This window comes from Oncorhynchus nerka, linkage group LG10 (genome assembly GCF_034236695.1).
Source record: "Oncorhynchus nerka isolate Pitt River linkage group LG10, Oner_Uvic_2.0, whole genome shotgun sequence".
Classification (NCBI taxonomy): Eukaryota; Metazoa; Chordata; class Actinopteri; order Salmoniformes; family Salmonidae; genus Oncorhynchus; species Oncorhynchus nerka.
The window spans coordinates 63117667-63140163 of record NC_088405.1 but is presented as its reverse complement, the minus strand read 5'-3'; the positions used below and the strand labels follow the sequence as shown (position 1 = coordinate 63140163).

At 43.9% G+C, this 22497-nt stretch overlaps 1 protein-coding gene across 1 annotated transcript in view; it reads right to left on the bottom strand.

The window, feature by feature from the left end:
• Positions 1-10631: 10631 nt before the first annotated feature.
• LOC115136267 (cell adhesion molecule DSCAML1-like) overlaps positions 10632-22497 on the bottom strand; it is a 199125-nt gene continuing 187259 nt past the window's right edge. The window contains exons 25-34 of the mRNA XM_065023665.1: positions 18434-18532; positions 17853-18041; positions 17379-17666; positions 16746-16901; positions 16522-16552; positions 16189-16310; positions 15783-15935; positions 15397-15597; positions 14902-15219; positions 10632-14792 (exon numbers count right to left, since the gene is read on the bottom strand). Of these exons, the coding sequence (XP_064879737.1) occupies positions 14356-14792; positions 14902-15219; positions 15397-15597; positions 15783-15935; positions 16189-16310; positions 16522-16552; positions 16746-16901; positions 17379-17666; positions 17853-18041; positions 18434-18532 (1994 nt within the window). The 3' untranslated portion in view covers positions 10632-14355. The remainder of the gene's footprint in view (positions 14793-14901; positions 15220-15396; positions 15598-15782; positions 15936-16188; positions 16311-16521; positions 16553-16745; positions 16902-17378; positions 17667-17852; positions 18042-18433; positions 18533-22497) is intronic.

The following is a 22497-nucleotide window of genomic DNA, read 5'->3' as shown; positions in this document are numbered from 1 at the left end:
ATCAACAAAACTAAGGAGCTGATTGTGGACTTCAGGAAACAGCAGAGGGAGCACCCCCCTATCCACATCGACGGGACAGCAGTGGAGAAGGTGGAAAGCTTCAAGTTCCTCTGTGCACACATCACTGACAAACTGAAATGGTCCACCCACACAGACAGTGTGATGAAGAAGGTGCAACAGCGCAGAAATTTGACTTGGCACCTAAAACCCTCACAAACTTTTACAGATTCACAATTGAGAGAATCCTGTCGGGCTGTATCACTGCCTGGTATAGCAACTGCACTGCCCGAAAACGCAGGGCTCTCCAGAGGGTGGTGCGGTCTGCCCAAGCTACCTGCCCTCCAGGACACCTATAGCACCCGATGTCACAGGAAGGCCAAAAATATAATCAAGGGCAACAACCACCTGAGCCACTGCCTGTTCACCCCGCAATCATCCAGAAGGCGAGGTCAGTACAGGTGCATCAAAGCTGGGACCGAGAGACTGAAAAACAGCTTCTATCTCAAGGCCATCAGACTGTTAGATAGTCATCACTAGCACATTAGAGGCTGCTGCATAGACTTGAAATCAATGGCCATTTTAATAATGGAACACTAGTCACTTTAATAATGTTTACATATTTTGCATTACTCATCTCATATGTATATACTGTATTCTATCCTATTCTACTGTATCTTAGTCTATGCCGCCCTGACATTGCTTGTCCAAGTATTTATATATTCTTAATTCCATTCCTTTACTTTAGATTGTGTGTATTGTTAGATATTACTTGTTAGATATTACTGCCCTGTTGGAGCTAGAAACACAAGCATTTCGCTACACCCGCAATAACATCTGCTAAACACGTGTATGTGACAAATTAAATTTGATTTGAGGTAACCTTGTTGAATGATTCTTCATGATTGCTCACAGTGCTTGACTGGGACATCCTTAGGCTCCTATGGATTAAATGACTTGGAAATGTCTTCCACAAAAGATGTCAGGTGTATGAAGTTCAACCATGAGTTTAAAGGGGAGACAGTTGAGTTCCAGACATACCAGTATATTGATACGATAGTAGCATAGATCCAGTCTCTTTAATTAGCATGCCTGTGTGATGATGGTTGGCAGAAGGGAAAGCTTGTGTATGTGAACCACGTACATTATCAACTAAAATGGCTCTGATTAGAATGTCATGCACACACTGTGTGTGTCTGTAGCAGCAATATTTGTGTAATTATGCCTTTGTGCAATGTGCATGTATGTGTATTTACCATTGATCAGGATCTTGAGGGCCCTTCAGGGCTGGTAAGTATGGTCCTCCTCTATGTTAAGCTGAGGCTGAAGTGATGTGAAGGAGCTCTGTCTGCCTGCACCTCCTCTCCCCGCTGTTTCCTTCCCTGCTAATTACTAATACAGATGCACCCATGCCTCGTTTATCAGATTAAATACAGAAACGCCTGCTATGGCGCTTGGCATGAGATTGAATCTGCGTTATTATGAAATTGTAAGGAAAGCGTATGCACTGAATTGTTGTACTGTTCCTTATGCTGTGTGTACACAATACAGTATATGCCTCCTGGATTTTATTCTATCAGCGTTTTATGCTGTCAGCAGATGAGGTTGCCTTTTCAAGTTTGCTTGCGGAAAGGCCAGGGCTGACTTCAGATCAGATGTTTCACTCGTGATCACTGTCCATTACTATACCACATGATCATCCCTTACAATGGAAATATGTACACAGTCAAACCACTGCTACTGTAAGTTATTGGGAACCCCTACCTAAGTCTTTTCCAAATCACATTGGATGTATCATATTGTGCAATTTTTTTTGCTAATCCTACTTGAATCCTACAAGGAATCAGATATTTCCTTTGTAGGTGGTTTGAAGTCAGATACAAATCTGATTCCTGGCCATGCGACTTGTGTCTGAGCAGTCAAATCTGATTTATTTGCCCTCTAGTAGTTTCTAGACTGTTATTTGGCATATCTTGTTGCTTGCTACTCTGTTGACAGTTTAACAAGAACATGTGGTAGCCAACTAGCTTGTTAATAGTTTACAAACAAATGAGTGAATGTGCTAGAACGCTAAAACGCTAGAAGCTACCTAGCTAGCTAGTTGACTAGTGGCCAAAAATGACTTGTTTTGAAAGTTGGATCATTTTATCCTTTGAGGCTTTAAAAGTGGTCTTACACTATGATGTTGAACATTCAAAGCAACTGGGAAACATCCATGGCAGCCATTGTTGTCACTTTAGCTTGCTACACAACTTCTGAGTGATGGGAAGCAGGAGCACCACCACCAATCAGTCTACACCACTGCAACACACCCATTGTTACTATGTCAACTACCGTAGCCATGTCAGCAAATGACTGCTGTCTGAACACACACTCAAATCCGATTTGGTCACTTGCAACTTGCTGTTTGGACAGTCAATATTCCAAAACAGATTTGAAAATAAAACTGATTTGAGCATTAAGGCCTGCAGTGTGAACAAGTGTGAACAAGGCTTAAGTTCTTCTGGTGATTGGCATGTTAGGAGGCTCACACTTACTATACATCCCTGCTAGCAGGACTGATAGTCAGCAGAGGGAACAGAGAACACTGCAGATCTACATTGTACCTTCAGTGGAGCTTACATCAGCCTGCATGACCTTTGGAGTATTTGAGATTTTTTCACAGTTCCTGACCTGAGAATGTTCTTTTGAGAGCCTTTTCTCTCCCCTGTGTGGGACTGCTGCATTAGGCAGCCCTGTCGGGCTTTATGCAGAGAGAAGTAAGGGGAGAATGTAGAATGTCACAGAGTTCACATGGTTGAACTTAAAGTTCCAATGCAGAGTCAACATCATTGGGAGGAAACCTGTTTGTTCACTGTTTGGTACATCTATGGTGCAAACATAATGAAAAGATATGTCTGCTTAGAGATATGTCACCAGGAATGGGCAACTCTAGTCCTCGGGAGCTGAAGTGGAGTCACTTTTCCCCCATCCCTAGCAAACACAGTGGATTAAACTAATTGCATTCTAATCGGACTATCATGATTAATTGATTATTGGAGTCAGGTGTGTTTGCTGGGGGAAAAGTGTGACACCAATCAGGCCCCAAGGACTGGAGTCCATCCCTGCCTTTAAACCAGTGTTTCCCGACTCCAGTCCTCCAATACACAACAGTACACATTTTCTTTTAGCTCTGGACAAGCAGACCTGATTCAACTTGTCAATGAATCATCAAGCCCTCAATGAGTTGAATGAGGTGAGTTTGTCTGGGGCTACAACAAATATGTGTGCTGTTGGGGGTACTGGAGGACTGGAGCTGGGAAACGCTGCCTCAAACATTAAATGTTACTTTACATAATCACTTGTAACAGCCTGTGGAAAGATAATAAAAACGGATGTATGCTGTGGAACACACATGCACAGTGACAATCTAGATCATTGGCAAACACACATTCATAGACGAGGCAGAATATCAGTGATGTACAGTACATAATTTGAGAGTTATAAAGAGAGTGTGACAGATGTGAACTTATCAATCATGCCAGCAACCTTTTATATCTTCTTCTGCGGTCAAGAGCACAGGAAGTGCAGCCACGAGCTGCAAAACTCTACTGATCACTACTGAAAAGCCGGTGTAGTCTACCTGTAGTGTTTTGACTACTTATTCACTATACAAACAAGTAGTAAAAACTCTACCTAATTGCTAATGATAGGCCTGTGTAGTAACGGTTCGCTATGAAGAAGTTGGTGGCGTTGTGGAGCTTCGTGTCTGTCTGTCAAGATGAACGCTAGCTGGAGGGTGCTGCCCACGCAGGCCACGGCCACCAGGTGGCAGTAGAGAGGGATGAACAGAGGGCGGCAGCTCAAGCAGCAACTGCAGATCTCAGAACAGCGCTACTGGGTCACTGTGGTTCTGAGGAGGTACGGCAAGGCTTTGGAGGAGCCACCCACAGATCTCTCAAACACTGGGTCCATCTCTAACCAGAATTGGTGGACTGTAAAAGAGAATGGAAATACACAAGGTGTTTGAGTGTTTTAAAGGTCCAATGCAGCCGTTTTTATCTCAATATAAAATCATTCCTCGGTAACAATTAAGTACCTTACTGTGATTGTTTTCAATAAACAATAATAGCTACTTAGCAAAGGGCAATTTCTCAAGCAAGAATTTTGATAGGACTGACTGAGAGTGGTCTGAGTGGGTAAAGGAAAACTGAAAATTAGCTGTTATTGGAAGAGAGGTTTGGAACTCTCTTTCTTATTGGTCTGTAACTAATTTACCACATTGTGATGTCACCATGGAAGGTCAAAACTCATCCCACCAAAACAGGCTGAAATTTCAGGCGGACTTTCAAACAGCACTTATACTAAAAGGGCATTATTTTTTCACAATTTCACAGTATTATTCCAACCAAAATCACATTTTTAAGCCAATCACTGATCTACAATTTGATAGAGCTTTGTTTTTGATGCAGTACATTAATAGACAACTAGGTGGGTGTTAAGATCTACATTCTTGGCCCCCCTTAAATCTGAACTCAGCCCGAGTGACTTCCAAGAGGTTAGGAGTCACCATGAAGCAGAACCTGGTATCCTAGATGACCTCTAGGTGCCCTGAGACCAATGGCCAATGCCTGTAAAGGTTTTAAATGATAGAGAAATCTAATATACGGCTCACTCTGACCTAAGTGGTGTCGACAACCTTGATTCATGTTTTGACCAGGGGCCCGGAACACTTGGAGAACAAACAGATAAAAAGGGTATTTATGCCTGCCTGCCCTTGAGGAGATTGACAGATTGCTACAAACCTCTCAGAGGAACATGCCCATCTCCCCATATGCATCTGTCTATTGTCTGTCTATTAAAGCTTTAAATATAGAAGTTGTTCTCCTTATCTTTGGGTTCCGCATTTTCCACACCTTGAGCAAATCAATTATTCCTGACATTGTTAAAGCTTTCTGAAAGTATAAACTGAACTGATGCATGTTCAAAAATAGAGCAAAGAACAGAATGTACATATTTTCCCCGACGAGACTATAGTAACTGTTAGGTTTTTGTCTATGCAAAGCCTACTAAATGCATTTTATAATTCCCTAGAAAAAGCTATACAGCAATATTGAATGAAAACCTTAAATACAGAATAAAAACGTTCAATATTGTACGCAGTTCCATTACAGTATGGTCAAATGCCTTTCTCTGTAACATGGTAAATAATGAATTCCTTTTGATTATCCCAGGTAGAGCAACAGCTGTGTCCAATCAAACACCCAACAGAACTTCTGACATTTCAGGTTGATGATCTGGGATTATATAGTTGGTAGAACTATCCACACAACTGGCTATTTCTGAAAAGTATTATTATTATTCATTAATAGACTTTAAAGTGCACTACTTTTGCTATTTGGAACACAGACCATGTCTTCTGGTTTCAGAGGTTGAATGTCCATCTGGCCTCACCAGGCAGCTAGGCTTCAGGCTCCAGAAAACGTCTCTTGACTCTAGGTGAACGCACCAATTTGTAAGTCGCTCTGGATAAGAGCGTCTGCTAAACGACTTAAATGTAAATGTAATTAAATAGGTTCCCACTGTATTTTGTTTCCATCCGAGTGACTGGAATTCTGATCTATTCTGTTCCATGTATTATTATCTCTATCAGTAAATACAGAACCAAACAAAAACCAGGACTTTAAGATGTGTGAATGTATCAATGAAATGAGAAGGTTTTTCTGTAGATACATTAAGACGTTTAGAATATTTGCAGTGTAGGAAAGTGTACAATACCTGTGCAGAGGTTTGCAATCCCGTAGTGTTCTGTGTTCTTCTCTCTCAGCTCTCTCCCTAATGCCTCTGTCTGTCTGCCTGTTCATCTGTCTGTCTGCCTATCCGTCAGTCTGTCTGTCCGTCCATCACTCTCCTACTTTCCTCTGATCTGCGCAGTGTTCTCGAACCTGGAGTAGCTGAGCTGCCTCCTTCCACTCTGGGTTGGTGTCTCTGTGTAAGTGGGTGTCTCTGTGTGAGTTGGTGTCTCTGTGTAAGTGGGTGTCTCTGTGTGAGTTGGTGTCTCTGTGTAAGTGGGTGTCTCTGTGTGAGTTGGTGTCTCTGTGTAGGTGGGTGTCTCTGTGTGAGTTGGTGTCTCTGTGTAAGTGGGTGTCTCTGTGTGAATGGGTGTCTCTGTCTGAGTGGGTGTCTCTGTGTGAGTGGGTGTCTGTGTGAGTTGGTGTCTCTGTGTAAGTGGGTGTCTCTGTGTGAGTTGGTGTCTCTGTGTAAGTGGGTGTCTCTGTGTAAGTGGGTGTCTGTGTTCGTGGGTGTCTCTGTGTGAGCGGGTGTCTCTGTGTGAGAGGGTTGTCTGTGTGAGTTGGTGTCTCTGTGTTCGTGGGTGTCTCTGTGTTCGTGGGTGTCTCTGTGTGAGTGGGTGTCTCTGTGTGAGTGGGATAACGTGACAACATGTAAAAGCAACGTGATAACATGTGACAACATGTAAAAACCATGTGATAACATGTGACAACATGTAAAAGCAACGTGATAACATGTGACAACATGTAAAAACCATGTGATAACATGTGACAACATGTAAAAGCAACGTGATAATGTGACAACATGTAAAAACCATGTGATAACATGTGACAACATGTAAAAGCAATGTGATAACGTGTGGCAACATGTAAAAGCAACGTGATAACATGTGACAACATGTAAAAGCAACGTGATAACGTGACAACATGTAAAAACCATGTGATAACATGTGACAACATGTAAAAACCATGTGATAACATGTGACAACATGTAAAAGCAATGTGATAACGTGACAACATGTAAAAACCATGTGATAACATGTGACAACATGTAAAAGCAACGTGATAACATGTGACAACATGTAAAAACCATGTGATAACGTGACAACATGTAAAAGCAATGTGATAACGTGACAACATGTAAAAACCATGTGATAACATGTGACAACATGTAAAAGCATTGTGATAACATGTGACAACATGTAAAAGCAACGTGATAACATGTGACAACATGTAAAAGCAATGTGATAACGTGACAACATGTAAAAACCATGTGATAACATGTGACAACATGTAAAAGCAACGTGATAACATGTGACAACATGTAAAAACCATGTGATAACATGTGACAACATGTAAAAGCAACGTGATAACGTGACAACATGTAAAAACCATGTGATAACATGTGACAACATGTAAAAGCAACGTGATAACATGTGACAACATGTAAAAGCAACGTGATAACATGTGACAACATGTAAAAGCAACGTGATAACATGTGACAACATGTAAAAGCAACGTGATAACATGTGACAACATGTAAAAACCATGTGATAACGTGACAACATGTAAAAGCAATGTGATAACGTGTGGCAACATGTAAAAGCAACGTGATAACATGTGACAACATGTAAAAGCAACTTGATAACGTGACAACATGTAAAAGCAACGTGATAACATGTGACAACATGTAAAAGCAACGTGATAACGTGACAACATGTAAAAGCAACGTGATAACATGTGACAACATGTAAAAACCACGTGATAACATCAAAGCATCCTTTTACCACAAACCAACCATCCCATTAACCATAAACCAACCATCCCATTAACCACAAACCAACCATCCCATTAACCATAAACCAACCATCCTATTAACCACAAACTAACCATCCCATTAACCATAAACCAACCATCCCATTACCCATAAACAAACCATCCCATTACCCACAAACAAACCATCCCATTAACCATAAACAAACCATCCCATTAACCATAAACAAACCATCCCTTTAACCATAAACAAACCATCCCATTACCCACAAACAAACAATCCCATTAACCATAAACAAACCATCCCTTTAACCATAAACAAACCATCCCTTTAACCACAAACCAACCATCCCGTTAACCATAAACAAACCATCCCATTACCCACAAACAAACCATCCCATTAACCATAAACAAACCATCCCATTAACCATAAACAAACCATCCCTTTAACCATAAACAAACCATCCCATTACCCACAAACAAACCATCCCATTAACCATAAACAAACCATCCCATTAACCATAAACAAACCATCCCTTTAACCACAAACCAACCATCCCGTTAACCATAAACAAACCATCCCATTACCCATAAACAAACCATCCCATTAACCATAAACCAACCATCCCGTTAACCATAAACAAACCATCCCATTACCCACAAACAAACCATCCCATTAACCATAAACAAACCACCCCTTTAACCATAAACAAACCATCCCATTAACCATAAACAAACAAACCATCCCATTAACCACAAACAAACCATCCCATTAACCATAAACAAACCATCCCATTAACCACAAACCAACCATCCCATTAACCATAAACAAACCATCCCATTAACCACAAACAAACCATCCCATTAACCATAAACAAACCATCCCATTAACCATAAACAAACCATCCCATTACCCATAAACAAACCATCCCATTAACCACAAACCAACCATCCCATTAACCATAAACAAACCATCCCATTAACCACAAACAAACCATCCCATTAACCATAAACAAACCATCCCCCATTAACCATAAACAAACCATCCCATTAACCATAAACAAACCATCCCATTACCCATAAACAAACCATCCCATTAACCACAAACAAACCATCCCATTAACCACAAACAAACTATCCCATTAACCATAAACAAACCATCCCATTACCCATAAACAAACCATCCCATTAACCATAAACAAACCATCCCATTAACCACAAACCAACCATCCCATTACCCATAAACAAACCATCCCATTAACCATAAACAAACCATCCCATTAACCACAAACCAACCATCCCATTACCCATAAACAAACCATCCCATTAACCATAAACAAACCATCCCATTAACCATAAACAAACCATCCCATTAACCACAAACCAACCATCCCATTACCCATAAACAAACCATCCCATTAACCATAAACAAACCATCCCATGGAACATTTCTGGGATCATTTCAGCTCATAAAACATGGGACCAACACTTTATATGTTGCATTAATATTTTTGGTCAGTATAATTCACACATTGAACATTATTGAGTGATGGTAGATTGGTGGACCCAAGCTGACACTGAATAGGTTTTCAGGCTGTACATGGGAGCAAATGCGTGTGCCTAATAAAATATGATAACCTGATTGTGGGTTGCAGCATGCTTCAGTCTATCACCAGAATTAACATGTATAGTCAGAAGCTTAAGGAATGGATTCAACAGTAAAAACAATCACATGCTACATGATTTTTCAATTAGAATGTATTATTGCTATTGATGCTTTTTCATTTTCGTTGTGGTTTAATTATTATCCATCTTGATTATTCTTTGGTTCTAGTTCTGATTCCTGTTCCCAACACTAGCAGAATGTGGTAGTTTGTTTTGCCTGGCTACCCAAACTCCTTGTTCCGGCCAGATGCTACGCCACGCTCAAGGAAGTTTGTTTCTTCTCTGCAATGAGTCTGCATCTGAGTACCTCCCTGACGATTTCTAAACACAAACACATTCTGACCGTTCTGGTTTGTCCCAGAAACTGATGGGGTTGGGCCAGAGCCCACGTGGGTAAAGCGGCATTTTGAAAATTCGCCATTGGCTTTGTTACTCTGATTGGTTAGAGATGATCCAATCAATGATGACATTGTTTTGTACAACACCCTCATGTTGACACCACAAACGACTTCAACACTGGCAGTCTCAGACTGAAGTATGTAGCTAACAGAGGAGTATAATAACAACATTTGTCTTCAGGCAAGTGTTTGTTGCTAGCGTAGCAGGCAAGTGTTTGTTGCTAGCGTAGCAGGCAAGTGTTTGTTGCTAGCGTAGCAGGCAAGTCTATTAAGAATGACAGAAGCCATGGCATATAGAAAGATAGCTTTATTGCACAAGGTGTTAGAATACTCTTTTTGTTAGTATTTTTCATTACTTTTCATAGAAAATGTTCTTTTAAAGACAAGCAATTGCTATTAGAAGCAACTCAAACGAATGTTTGGAATCCTCTCAACATTTTCTTTTCTTCAAATTTAAATTTTTTGTACATTTCTTTCCCTCACCTTTTCCCTTTTACCAAGCATGCAATGTCATTTTTGAGGGTGAACAAAATACAAAAAATGATCATTAAAAAAGTGAACAGGACAAATGACAACATCAAAATATCTTTAAAAAAGCATAAAAATTCAACAAATTAGTATAAAAAACATGAAGGGAATAGAGAAAAAAATATGTTGCCCAAGGTCGAAATTAATGTTTATCAAATCAATATTTTCATTCATGTTGTTTTCATTTTGAAGTGGGGCATGATTCAACCCTGATCTTGCCCTATTTTATTCTGACGAAAATAGCTCTTCATACAAAACTGTGTTTTATGTACAAGAGTTCATTTATAAACAATACTGCCAAAGGTAGTGTATGTAATGTATGTCCAAGGTGGCAGGGAGTTGACTAGAGAGAGCTGGTTGGGAGGGTCCGCTTTTCCTGACCCTGTCCAGTATATACACAGTTTCAGTGTGTGACCCAGAGACATATACAGTGGGGAGAACAAGTATTTGATAACTTGCAAAATCGGCAGTGTTTCCTACTTAGAAGCATGTAGAGGTCTGTAATTTTTATCATAGGTACACTTCAACTATGAGAGACGGAATCTAAAACAAAAATCCAGAAAATCACATTGTATGATTTTTAAGAAATTAATTTGCATTTTATTGCATGACATAAGTATTTGATACATCAGAAAAACAGAACTTAATATTTGGTACAGAAACCTTTGTTTGCAATTACAGAGATCATACATTTCCTGTAGTTCTTGACCAGGTTTGCACACATTGCAGCAGGGATTTTGGCCCACTCCTCCATACAGACCTTCTCCAGATCCTTCAGGTTTCAGGGCTGTCGCTGGGCAATACGGACTTTCAGCTCCCTCCAAAGATTTTCTATTGGGTTCAGGTCTGGAGACTGGCTAGGCCACTCCAAGACCTTGAGATGCTTCTTACGGAGCTACTCCTTAGTTGCCCTGGCTGTGTGTTTCGGGTCATTGTCATGCTGGAAGACCCAGCCACGACCCATCTTCAATGCTCTTACTGAGGGAAGGAGCTTGTTGGCCAAGATCTCGCGATACATGGCCCCATCCATCCTCCCTTCAATACGGTGCAGTCGTCCTGTCCCCTTTGCAGAAAAGCATCCCCAAAGAATGACGTTTCCATCTCCATGCTTCACAGTTGGGATGGTGTTCTTGGGCTTGTACTCATCCTTCTTCTTCCTCCAAACACGGCGAATGGAGTTTAGACCAAAAAGCTCTATTTTTGTCTCATCATACCACATGACCTTCTCCCCGTTCCTCCTTTGGATCATCCAGATGGTCATTGGCAAACTTCAGACGGGCCTGGACATGCGCTGGCTTGAGCAGGGGGACCTTGCGTGCGCTGCAGGATTTTAATCCATGACGGCGTAGTGTGTGGTTTTCTTTGAGACTGTGGTCCCAGCTCTCCTCAGGTCATTGAGCAGGTCCTGCCGTGTAGTTCTGGGCTGATCCCTCACCTTCCTCATGATCATTGATGCCCCACGAGGTGAGATCTTGCATGGAGCCCCAGACCGAGGGTCATCTTGAACTTCTTCCATTTTCAAATAATTGCGCCAAAAGTTGTTGCCTTCTCACCAAGCTGCTTGCCTATTGACCTGTAGCCCATCCCAGCCTTGTACAGGTCTACAAATTTATCCCTGAAGTCCTTACACAGCTCTCTGGTCTTGGCCATTGTGAAGAGGTTGGAGTCTGTTTGATTGAGTGTGTGGACAGGTGCCTTTTATACAGGTAACGAGTTCAAACAGGTGCAGTTAATACAGGTAATGAGTGGAGAACAGGAAGGCTTCTTAAAGAAAAACTAACAGGTCTGTGAGAGCCGGAATTCTTACTGGTTGGTAGGTGATCAAATGTCATGCAATAAAATGCATATTAATTACTTAAAAATCATACAATGTGATTTTTTGGATTTTAGAATTCCCGCCTCTCACAGTTGAAGTGTACCTATGATAAAAATTACAAACCTCTACATGCTTTGTAAGTAGGAAAACCTGCAAAATCGGCAGTGTATCAAATACTTGTTCTCCCCACTGTATATAGAGAGTTCAAATAACTTTTAGAATTCTAGACATTCAGTTACATAGCATTGCTAAAATATTCCCCCTGTGATGTTAATGGGGAGCTAACATGGCTGCCATAGAATGTTGAAGTGTCATGTAAATGCATCATAATGCAGAAACCGCATTGGCCCTGCTTTCTAAATACATGGCTCTGGTGTGACCTAAAGAGCTAGTCCCTGATTTTACTTGGTTAAAGCTGGCCGAAATCATAGGTGTGTTATGCCTCAGTACTGTCTGGCCTCTGGAACCCAAAAAATACATATGAATAAACAAGCAAAAACAAACATATTCAATTCAAAATCAACAGATGGACAAATAATCCAAAAACAAAAGAAACGACAAAACACTTGAATGGCAATACTTCAATAGACATTCCAACAAGTTCCTGTGTTGATGTACATGTAGTAGCACAAAATGGTGCAGGGGATGAGGATGGACATGGATATTGGGGATGGAGAAATAAGTGGGAAATATACAGTAGGGCAACAACAGAGACACCAATAGACCACTGACTGCACATCATCTTATCATATTCAAACTGAACACCCTGACTGGCTGGTAACGTCTCTCTGGTAAACTAGACAATTAACTTACTTCATATGATTATCCTCCTTGGTGTCTTGGCGGCCATTTTGTATTTGAAGGAGGGAGACAGTAATACATGGGCTGAGAGGTTGGTAGACGTCACAGGGCTACTGGTGTACACTCTGTGTGGTAGCTAGCTGTGGGTACAGTAGCCGTGCTCTGATCCCTGACTTCTGCTCCACTCACAGTGACTCTGTAACCCCGCTGCTACCACAGGTCAAAGGTCAAATGCCCATACCTGAGGCCCTGAGAGGTCATGGCCTCTGTTTTCTCAAGTAACAGGTGAACGAAAGCAGAGAGATGATAGACAACAGTGTCAACAGTGTAGGTCGCCCTGGATACACCCGTCTTCAGAGGAAATGATTTGGCTTCTGAAAGTAAGTACACCAACCAATCACTGACGATCTTATAAGATACTAACTAATAGGGGGCTTTGAGATAGACACTTCCTGTCTGAAAAGGAAGTCACCTCATTCCTCTCAGCCTGTCTACAGTAACATAAAGAACACCCTCTATATACAAGTGCTCCTCCCTCTTCATAATACTCTTCTATTCTTTCCTCCTCTTTCATTTTCCCTGCTCTTCACATGATTGAGCGATTGTCTCATTCTTATAGTTTTTAAAACATTTAAATGGTTGTATAGTTTTATTCTTTGCCATAATTTCACTTAAATGACATAATATACTTATATAGAAATATATACGTAAAATCTTTAAAATACCAAATATTCTATATTTGTTTGTATTGCGAGAGCCCTGATGTTTTCAAATCATTGCTGGGTTATTTGGGTTGTCATGTTTCGGTCAAAAGCTATCGGATAATGTTGAGTTGGGAAAGAGGAGGGTGGGACATATCAACAATAAATGTGCTAAAAATACGAACTTAAAATTCTGAGTGAGGTGAACCTGAAACCCTTCCTTATGGAATCCACAGAGAGAGAGAGAGAGAGAGTAACTGCCGATGGAGAGTGAGACTGGACGTGGAGACATAGAGAGTGAGACAAGACTAGAGGGGATAAAACTGGAAGTCCTGCAGGAGCTTCTGCTCAAACCATGGAGGGCAGCATAATGTATGTGTGTGTAATCAACACTGCTTTTAGCCCAGACTCCTCTGCTATCATTGACTTCATCAGCACGAGCAGTGAGCTTTCACCGTTCAGCTCCTCAGTAATACTCAATTGGTTTGAAATGACCTTGGAGAACAGCTCCAGGTCTTCCTCTGTGTGTGTGTGTGTGTGTGTGTGAGTGTGAGTGTGTGTGTGTGTGTGTGTGGATACGTCCCCGGATACTGAGCAGCATGCTAGCATGGCAGCAGGCTCACTGGTAGTCAGTAGATAGTAGTTTGTTTTATACAGGTCCAGGTGAGCATGAATCAGGCAGGTTACAATGGTCTCTGGTCATTCCTGGGAGGCAGAACCCAAGGTCAGAATTAAGACTACTCACGCTACTGGGTAATTAGCTGTTACAGTAGTTAGCTGTTAGCTGGGGACACCTGCTGCACTGCACTGCACTACATACCCACCCTGACCTGATGTGTAGAACACTGGTGTGGGGCCGGGCCAGACAGGAGTGTATAGTCTTTGAGAGAGAGAAGGGGGGCTAGTAGCTACACCAGTGTGTAAGACTTGGAGTAGGCCCCGACCCCTTGCTTCTGCAGTCTACCCAACGCTGAGGAGCTGTTCTCTAGCAGTGAGTCTCTGGAGCCCCCCATCTTGGTGCTGGAGCCAGTGGGATTACTGCTGGTGCTGGAGGTGGAGGCTGTGGCTGCAGGGTTGGAGCTGGGCATAGTGAGAGTCCTCTGGGGCAGGGTGGCAGTACCCGAGCTCACACCCAGGCTGGCCAGCCCAGAATGTCCCAGCGTCAGGGCCTGCTGTTTGGACGGGTCCAGAGTCATGTGACGGCCCTGGGTGTGGTACGCCCGCTGTGCTAGGCTGCGGATGGAGGCCTCCCGGGGCGGTACAGCAGGACACGGGTCATGCAGTTCTGCCTGTTTCCTGAAGAAAGGGTCTGTCTTCATGTAGAGTGGGAGGTTGCAGAATTCACCTAGTGATGAGGACAGAACAGAGAGAGGGAGGGCATGTTGAGATGTACAGCCTGTGGCACAGTATAATATGGTGCCACTGTGCCAGTCAGGGTGGCTCTCTGTACTCACTCTTGTTGGCGCGGTGGGGGATGGGCACGGCCACATTGGTAGGTCTGCCGCGGTCATAGTCTTGGGGTTTGGGTGGCGAGGCGGTGAAGCGACAAAGGCCTGTTTCGGACGGCGTGCTGAGTGATGTCATGCTGTCGGCCGGGTCGTTGGTGCCAGTGGTCATCTGATCAGAGGAGCTGTCGGAGATGAAACATTCTGTGATAGTGAACTTGGCATGCTGCAGGTGCTCCTCCAGTTTGGCGTGTTCGTAGGCCCGCGCCAGCTCCTCGTACGTAGACGACGCACTCTCTGTGGACACCATGCTGTTACGCCCCTTATCTGGAGAAACAATATATGAGATACCATATTAAATAATACAATATGAAGTTTGCATACAGTACAGATGTGTCAGTAGGTCTTTCAAGGTATCCTACAGGTCTGGTTTGGGGATGTAAAAGATAGATGTGTTAATGATGGGTCTTAATGGAGTTGTTGCCAGGGCTGGGCGGTACCCACCAGTGTCCTGCGACAGGCTGGCGCTGTAGCTGTCACTCTCGGTGGCGGTGATGCCGTGAGAGCCCATGGTGCGCCAGTCAGAGGTCAGAGTTCTTGCGGAAGCTGTTGATTGGCTCTGGCCCGGCCTGCTCAAGGTCCACTGGCTGGAGTAACGGTTCCTGGAGCTGTGGGCCGACTTCACACTCTTCCTCGACACTGGGTCTGAGGAGAGGATATTAGGAGGACGGTGAGAGGATCCTATTCATATCAGTTCTAATCAGGCATGTACAACATTAATGGTGCTTTATAACCACTTTGGGTGTCAGATCCAGTTAACTTCTACACATTACACTCTAATAAGACATCTGTCCATTCTATGCACATCCTACTGTATGTGAAGTACTCACTGGTTCCAGGGCGGATGTCTGACATGTCAATCAATGGCCCTGTGTTCTGGATGAGGGCGGGGTGGTGCAGAGACACGCCCGTGCAGAAGCTCTGTGGATTCACCGATTGGCTGAACTCGCTGTCCGTCACTGGGGCCGCTGCCTTGTCCTCACCTATTGGAGGCAGGGGATGAGGAAAATATATTATGACCGTTGTGCAAAAATATCTGTGATACACAATTCATCTCCCTTGTCAGATGTTCTCCTCATAGGCTGATTGTAAATCACACTCTATCAATATGTATTTAGTAACTTGAGAATAATAGTTTATATATAATAGTTAGTTAGTGTACTGTAACTGCAGGCTATCTAATTGGACGATATTCTGTCTGATCAATCTGATTGGCTGCAGTGTGTCCATACTGACCTATCTGTTTGATCCCCTCCTTGTCCTCGATGAGCAGCTGGACACGGGGTATGTCGATGTGGAGCCGGGGGCCCTGGGGAGGACCCTTCACTGGGGTGTCCATGCTGCGGTTGTTCTTACTGCTCAACACACAAAACAAGACACACACTTAGACTGGATCCACTGTCACATCAGCAGTACTTACATACAGTACATATAGAACTGGGGTATATTGGTGATACTTTAACAGAGTTTACTGGGACTGATAGGTGTATTCAAATATCCATCAAGGTCCACTGGAATATGACACATCCACAACCACAGGCACCAATCAATCAAGTGTATTATCCTTGCCTGATAAGCATCTCTGCAAGGCTCTTAGCATCTGTGAAAACAAACACAAATATCGTTACTAGATATGATGGATCATCATGTGGATTAGGTCCTGTTTTGACCTGTTACCTTTAGTGCTTCTGAGATACTTACTCGCCCCCACCAAGCAATTATTTCTCTCCCTCTCTGTTTCTCCCCTCCCCCTTATTTCCTTCTCTTTGTCCTTCCTTGACTATGTCTCTCACCTCTGAGTCGTTTCAGTCTCTTCTCCTTGCGTTTCTTGCGGATGATGAAGAGCAGGGCGACGCCCAGGGTGACCAGGATGACAGGAGAGCCTATGGAGAACAGCTTCTTCACATCGTCTCTGTCCTCCTGGGCCGAGTTTATAGGGGGGATGGTACCTGGGAGGAGGAGAAGGGGTCAGAGGGACAGAGAGAGGGAGGGGAAGGAGTGAGAGGGACAGAGTGAGGGAGGGGAAGGGGGTCAGAGGGACAGAGAGAGGGAGGGGGGTCAGAGGGACAGAGAGAGGGAGGGGAAGGGGGTCAGAGGTAGATTAAAGGACTGTTTTCATTACTACTTTCATGCCCACTCAGATTCTACTTCACCCTCTCTACTTTTCTTCCTCCCTTCCTCCTCTCGTCCGTGGGTTTTGGCTTCCTTCCTTCCTTCCTTCCTTCCTTCCTTCCTTCCTTCCTTCCTTCCTTCCTTCCTTCCTTCCTTCCTTCCTTCCTCGCTCCTCCCTCCCTCCCTCCCTCCCTCCCTTCCCTTCTCTTTGATGACTGTGAGTCGCTTTGAATAAGAGAGTCTGCTAGAATGTCATGTAAATGTAAAAACAGGAAGTGAGAGCAAGTATCTAGTAGAAGCAGGAAGTGACTCACTGCCATCGTAGTCTGTGGTGGCGAACTGGGAGCTCTGGTTCCCACAGCCGGCACTGTTGCAGGCCTTCATCTTCAGTTCGTACCAGGTGGCCTCCCGCAGCTCGCTGAGGAAGAGCTGGGCTGTGGCGTTGGCCTTCAGGCTCTGCCAGGCCCACGTGCCCTTGGGCCGGAAGTCCAGCAGCAGAGTGGTGATGGGGCAGCCTCCGCTGGTCCAGCCCTGCAGGTTGAGCCCCGCGTGGGTGGAGTTGATGTGGGTGAGCAGGGGCTGCTCCTTGTTGAACGCAGGCTCTGCAGGGCAAGAGGAGAGACAGGGGGATAGACTGTCAGACTGGGAGTATTGAAGCCAGTGTGTTGAGAGTGTTGATGTGGTTTATGTGTAACACATGATGGTAAAATATAAGTCATGCCGTTTAAAAATTTCCCTCTCCTCTTTCTCCTTCCCTCCTCCCCTCACGATCCTTCCTTTCCCCTCACCTCGTCCGTGCGTCTTGGCCTCGATGATCTCAGAGATGCGTCCTGAACCCACACTGTTCTTGGCTGCCAGTTTGACCTTGTACCAGGTGCCACAGCGCAGGTTGTCCAGCCTGAAGGAACGCTCAGTGGAAGTAATGAACACATCCCTCCACTCCTCTGTGTTGTCTACCGAGTACTGCAGGACAAAACCTGAGGACACACAGGGACAGACACCACAGATTTCATTAAACGTTCACTTATCATCTGCTAAATACACAAAGACACAATTTAAATAACAATGAAATACTGTACATGTCTGTCAATTAGAGTATAATCCCAGGCAAAATCAGGTCAACTCTAACTGCTGTTACACCCCTTTAACACCAGGGGGGGATATAAAGGATTTAGAAACCCCTCCGTGATACATTTTGCTGCTGTGAGTATGACAGACATTAGGAGTGGACATTAGGACAAAATCACACAAATACACAAAAAGGTATATTGACGTTATTGATATTTTTTTGCAGACAGTGAGATACAGCAGCTAAAGAACTCTCCTCAGACTGATCCTGATTTACTAAGGCCCAGGTGGAGGGGAGTACCTCTGATGGAGCTGCCTCCGTTGTCCCCAGGTATCCAGGCCAGGGTGATGGAAGAGGTAGAGGTGGTGGAGACGGTCAGACGGGGCTGGTCTGGAGGAACTGGACATACAGAGCGATCACACAGTAAGAGCCAATCAGCATCACATAGACCAGGCACAAACAGCACACACTTACAGTGAGCTGGTAGAGAGACCAGAGGAACCAGATAGAGAGACCAGAGATACCAGATAGAGAGACCTGAGAGACCAGATAGAGAGCAGAGATATCAGATAGAGAAACCAGAGATACCAGATAGAGAAACCAGAGATACCAGATAGACAGACAAGAGAGATAGAGAGACCAGAGAGACCAGATAGAGAGACCAGAGATACCAGATAGAGAAACCAGAGATGACAAACCAGAGATACCAGATAGACAGACCAGAGATACCAGATAGAGAGACCAGAGATACCAGATAGAGAAACCTGAGATACCAGATAGAGAAACCAGAGATACCAGATAGACAGACCAGAGAGACCAGATAGAGAAACCAGAGATACCAGATAGAGAGACCAGAGATACCAGATAGAGAAACCAGAGATACCAGATAGAGAAACCAGAGAGACCAGATAGAGAGACCAGAGAGAGAGACCAGAGATACCAGATAGAGAAACCAGAGAGACCAGAGAAACCAGAGAGACCAGAGATACCAGATAGAGACCAGAGAGACCAGATAGAGAGACCAGATAGAGAGACCAGAGATACCAGATAGAGAGATCAGAGAGACCAGATAGAGAGACCAGATAGAGAGACCAGAGAGACCAGATAGAGAGACCAGAGATACCAGATAGACAGACCAGAGATACCAGATAGAGAGACCAGAGAGACCAGATACAGAAACCAGAGATACCAGATAGAGAGAGCAGAGATACCAGATAGAGAAACCAGAGATACCAGATAGAGACACCAGATATACCAGATAGACAGACCCGAGATACCAGATAGAGACACCAGATATACCAGATAGACAGACCAGAGAGACCAGATAGACAGACCAGAGAGACCAGATAGAGAGACCAGAGATACCAGATAGAGAAACCTGAGATACCAGATAGAGAAACCAGAGATACCAGATAGACAGACCAGAGAGACCAGATAGAGAAACCAGAGATACCAGATAGAGAGACCAGAGATACCAGATAGAGACACCAGATATACCAGATAGACAGACCAGAGATACCAGATAGAGACACCAGATATACCAGATTGACAGACCAGAGAGACCAGAGAGACCAGATAGAGAGACCAGAGATGACAGACCAGAGATACCAGATAGACAGACCAGAGATACCAGATAGACAGACCAGATATACCAGATAGAGAGACCAGAGATACCAGATAGAGAAACCTGAGATACCAGATAGAGAAACCAGAGATACCAGATAGACAGACCAGAGATACCAGATAGAGAAACCAGAGAGACCAGATAGAGAGACCAGATAGAGAGACCAGAGATACCAGATAGAGAGACCAGAGAGACCAGATAGAGAAACCTGAGATACCAGATAGAGAAACCAGAGATACCAGATAGACAGACCAGAGAGACCAGATAGAGAAACCAGAGAGACCAGATAGAGATACCAGATAGAGAGACCAGATAGAGAGACCAGATAGAGAGACCAGAGATACCAGATAGAGAGACCAGAGAGACCAGATAGAGAGACCAGAGAGACCAGATAGAGAGACCAGAGATACCAGATAGACAGACCAGAGATACCAGATAGAGAGACCAGAGAGACCAGATAGAGAGAGCAGAGATACCAGATAGAGAGAGCAGAGATACCAGATAGAGACACCAGATATACCAGATAGACAGACCCGAGATACCAGATAGAGACACCAGATATACCAGATAGACAGACCAGAGAGACCAGATAGACAGACCAGAGAGACCAGATAGAGAAACCAGAGATGACAGACCAGAGATACCAGATAGACAGACCAGAGATACCAGATAGACAGACCAGAGATACCAGATAGAGAGACCAGAGATACCAGATAGAGAAACCTGAGATACCAGATAGAGAAACCAGAGATACCAGATAGACAGACTAGAGAGACCAGATAGAGAAACCAGAGATACCAGATAGAGAGACCAGAGATACCAGATAGAGACACCAGATATACCAGATAGACAGACCAGAGATACCAGATAGAGACACCAGATATACCAGATAGACAGACCAGAGAGACCAGAGAGACCAGATAGAGAGACCAGAGATGACAGACCAGAGATACCAGATAGACAGACCAGATATACCAGATAGACAGACCAGAGATACCAGATAGAGACCAGAGATACCAGATAGAGAAACCTGAGATACCAGATAGAGAAACCAGAGATACCAGATAGACAGACCAGAGATACCAGATAGAGAAACCAGAGAGACCAGATAGAGAGACCAGATAGAGAGACCAGAGATACCAGATAGAGAGACCAGAGAGACCAGATAGAGAAACCTGAGATACCAGATAGAGAAACCAGAGATACCAGATAGACAGACCAGAGAGACCAGATAGAGAAACCAGAGATACCAGATAGAGAGACCAGAGATACCAGATAGAGAAACCAGAGATACCAGATAGAGAAACCAGAGAGACCAGATAGAGAGACCAGAGAGAGAGACCAGAGATACCAGATAGAGAAACCAGAGAGACCAGAGAAACCAGAGAGACCAGAGATACCAGATAGAGAGACCAGAGAGACCAGAGATACCAGATAGAGAGACCAGAGAGACCAGATAGAGAGACCAGATAGAGAGACCAGAGAGAACAGATAGAGAGACCAGAGATACCAGATAGAGAGACCAGAGAGACCAGATAGAGAAACCAGAGATACCAGATAGAGAGCAGAGATACCAGATAGAGAAACCAGAGATACCAGATAGAGAAACCAGGTATACCAGATAGACAGACCAGAGAGACCAGAGAGACCAGATAGAGAGACCAGAGATGACAGACCAGAGATACCAGATAGACAGACCAGAGATACCAGATAGACAGACCAGAGATACCAGATAGAGAGACCAGAGATACCAGATAGAGAAACCTGAGATACCAGATAGAGAAACCAGAGATACCAGATAGACAGACCAGAGATACCAGATAGAGAAACCAGAGAGACCAGATAGAGAGACCAGATAGAGAGACCAGAGATATCAGATAGAGAGACCAGATAGAGAAACCTGAGATACCAGATAGAGAAACCAGAGATACCAGATAGACAGACCAGAGAGACCAGATAGAGAAACCAGAGATACCAGATAGAGAGACCAGAGATACCAGATAGAGAAACCAGAGATACCAGATAGAGAAACCAGAGAGACCAGATAGAGAGACCAGAGAGAGAGACCAGAGAAACCAGAGAGACCAGAGATACCAGATAGAGAGACCAGATAGAGAGACCAGAGATACCAGATAGAGAGACCAGAGAGACCAGATAGAGAGACCAGATAGAGAGACCAGAGAGACCAGATAGAGAGAGCAGAGATACCAGATAGAGAAACCAGAGAGACCAGATAGAGAGACCAGAGAGAGAGACCAGAGAAACCAGAGAGACCAGAGATACCAGATAGAGAGACCAGAGAGACCAGATAGAGAGACCAGATAGAGAGACCAGAGATACCAGATAGAGAGACCAGAGAGACCAGATAGAGAGACCAGATAGAGAGACCAGAGAGACCAGATAGAGAGAGCAGAGATACCAGATAGAGAAACCAGAGATACCAGATAGAGACACCAGATATACCAGATAGACAGACCCGAGATACCAGATAGAGACACCAGATATACCAGATAGACAGACCAGAGAAACCAGAGATGACAGACCAGAGATACCAGATAGAGAAACCTGAGATACCAGATAGAGAAACCAGAGATACCAGATAGAGAGACCAGAGATACCAGATAGAGACACCAGATATACCAGATAGACAGACCAGAGATACCAGATAGAGACACCAGATATACCAGATAGACAGACCAGAGAGACCAGAGAGACCAGATAGAGAGACCAGAGATGACAG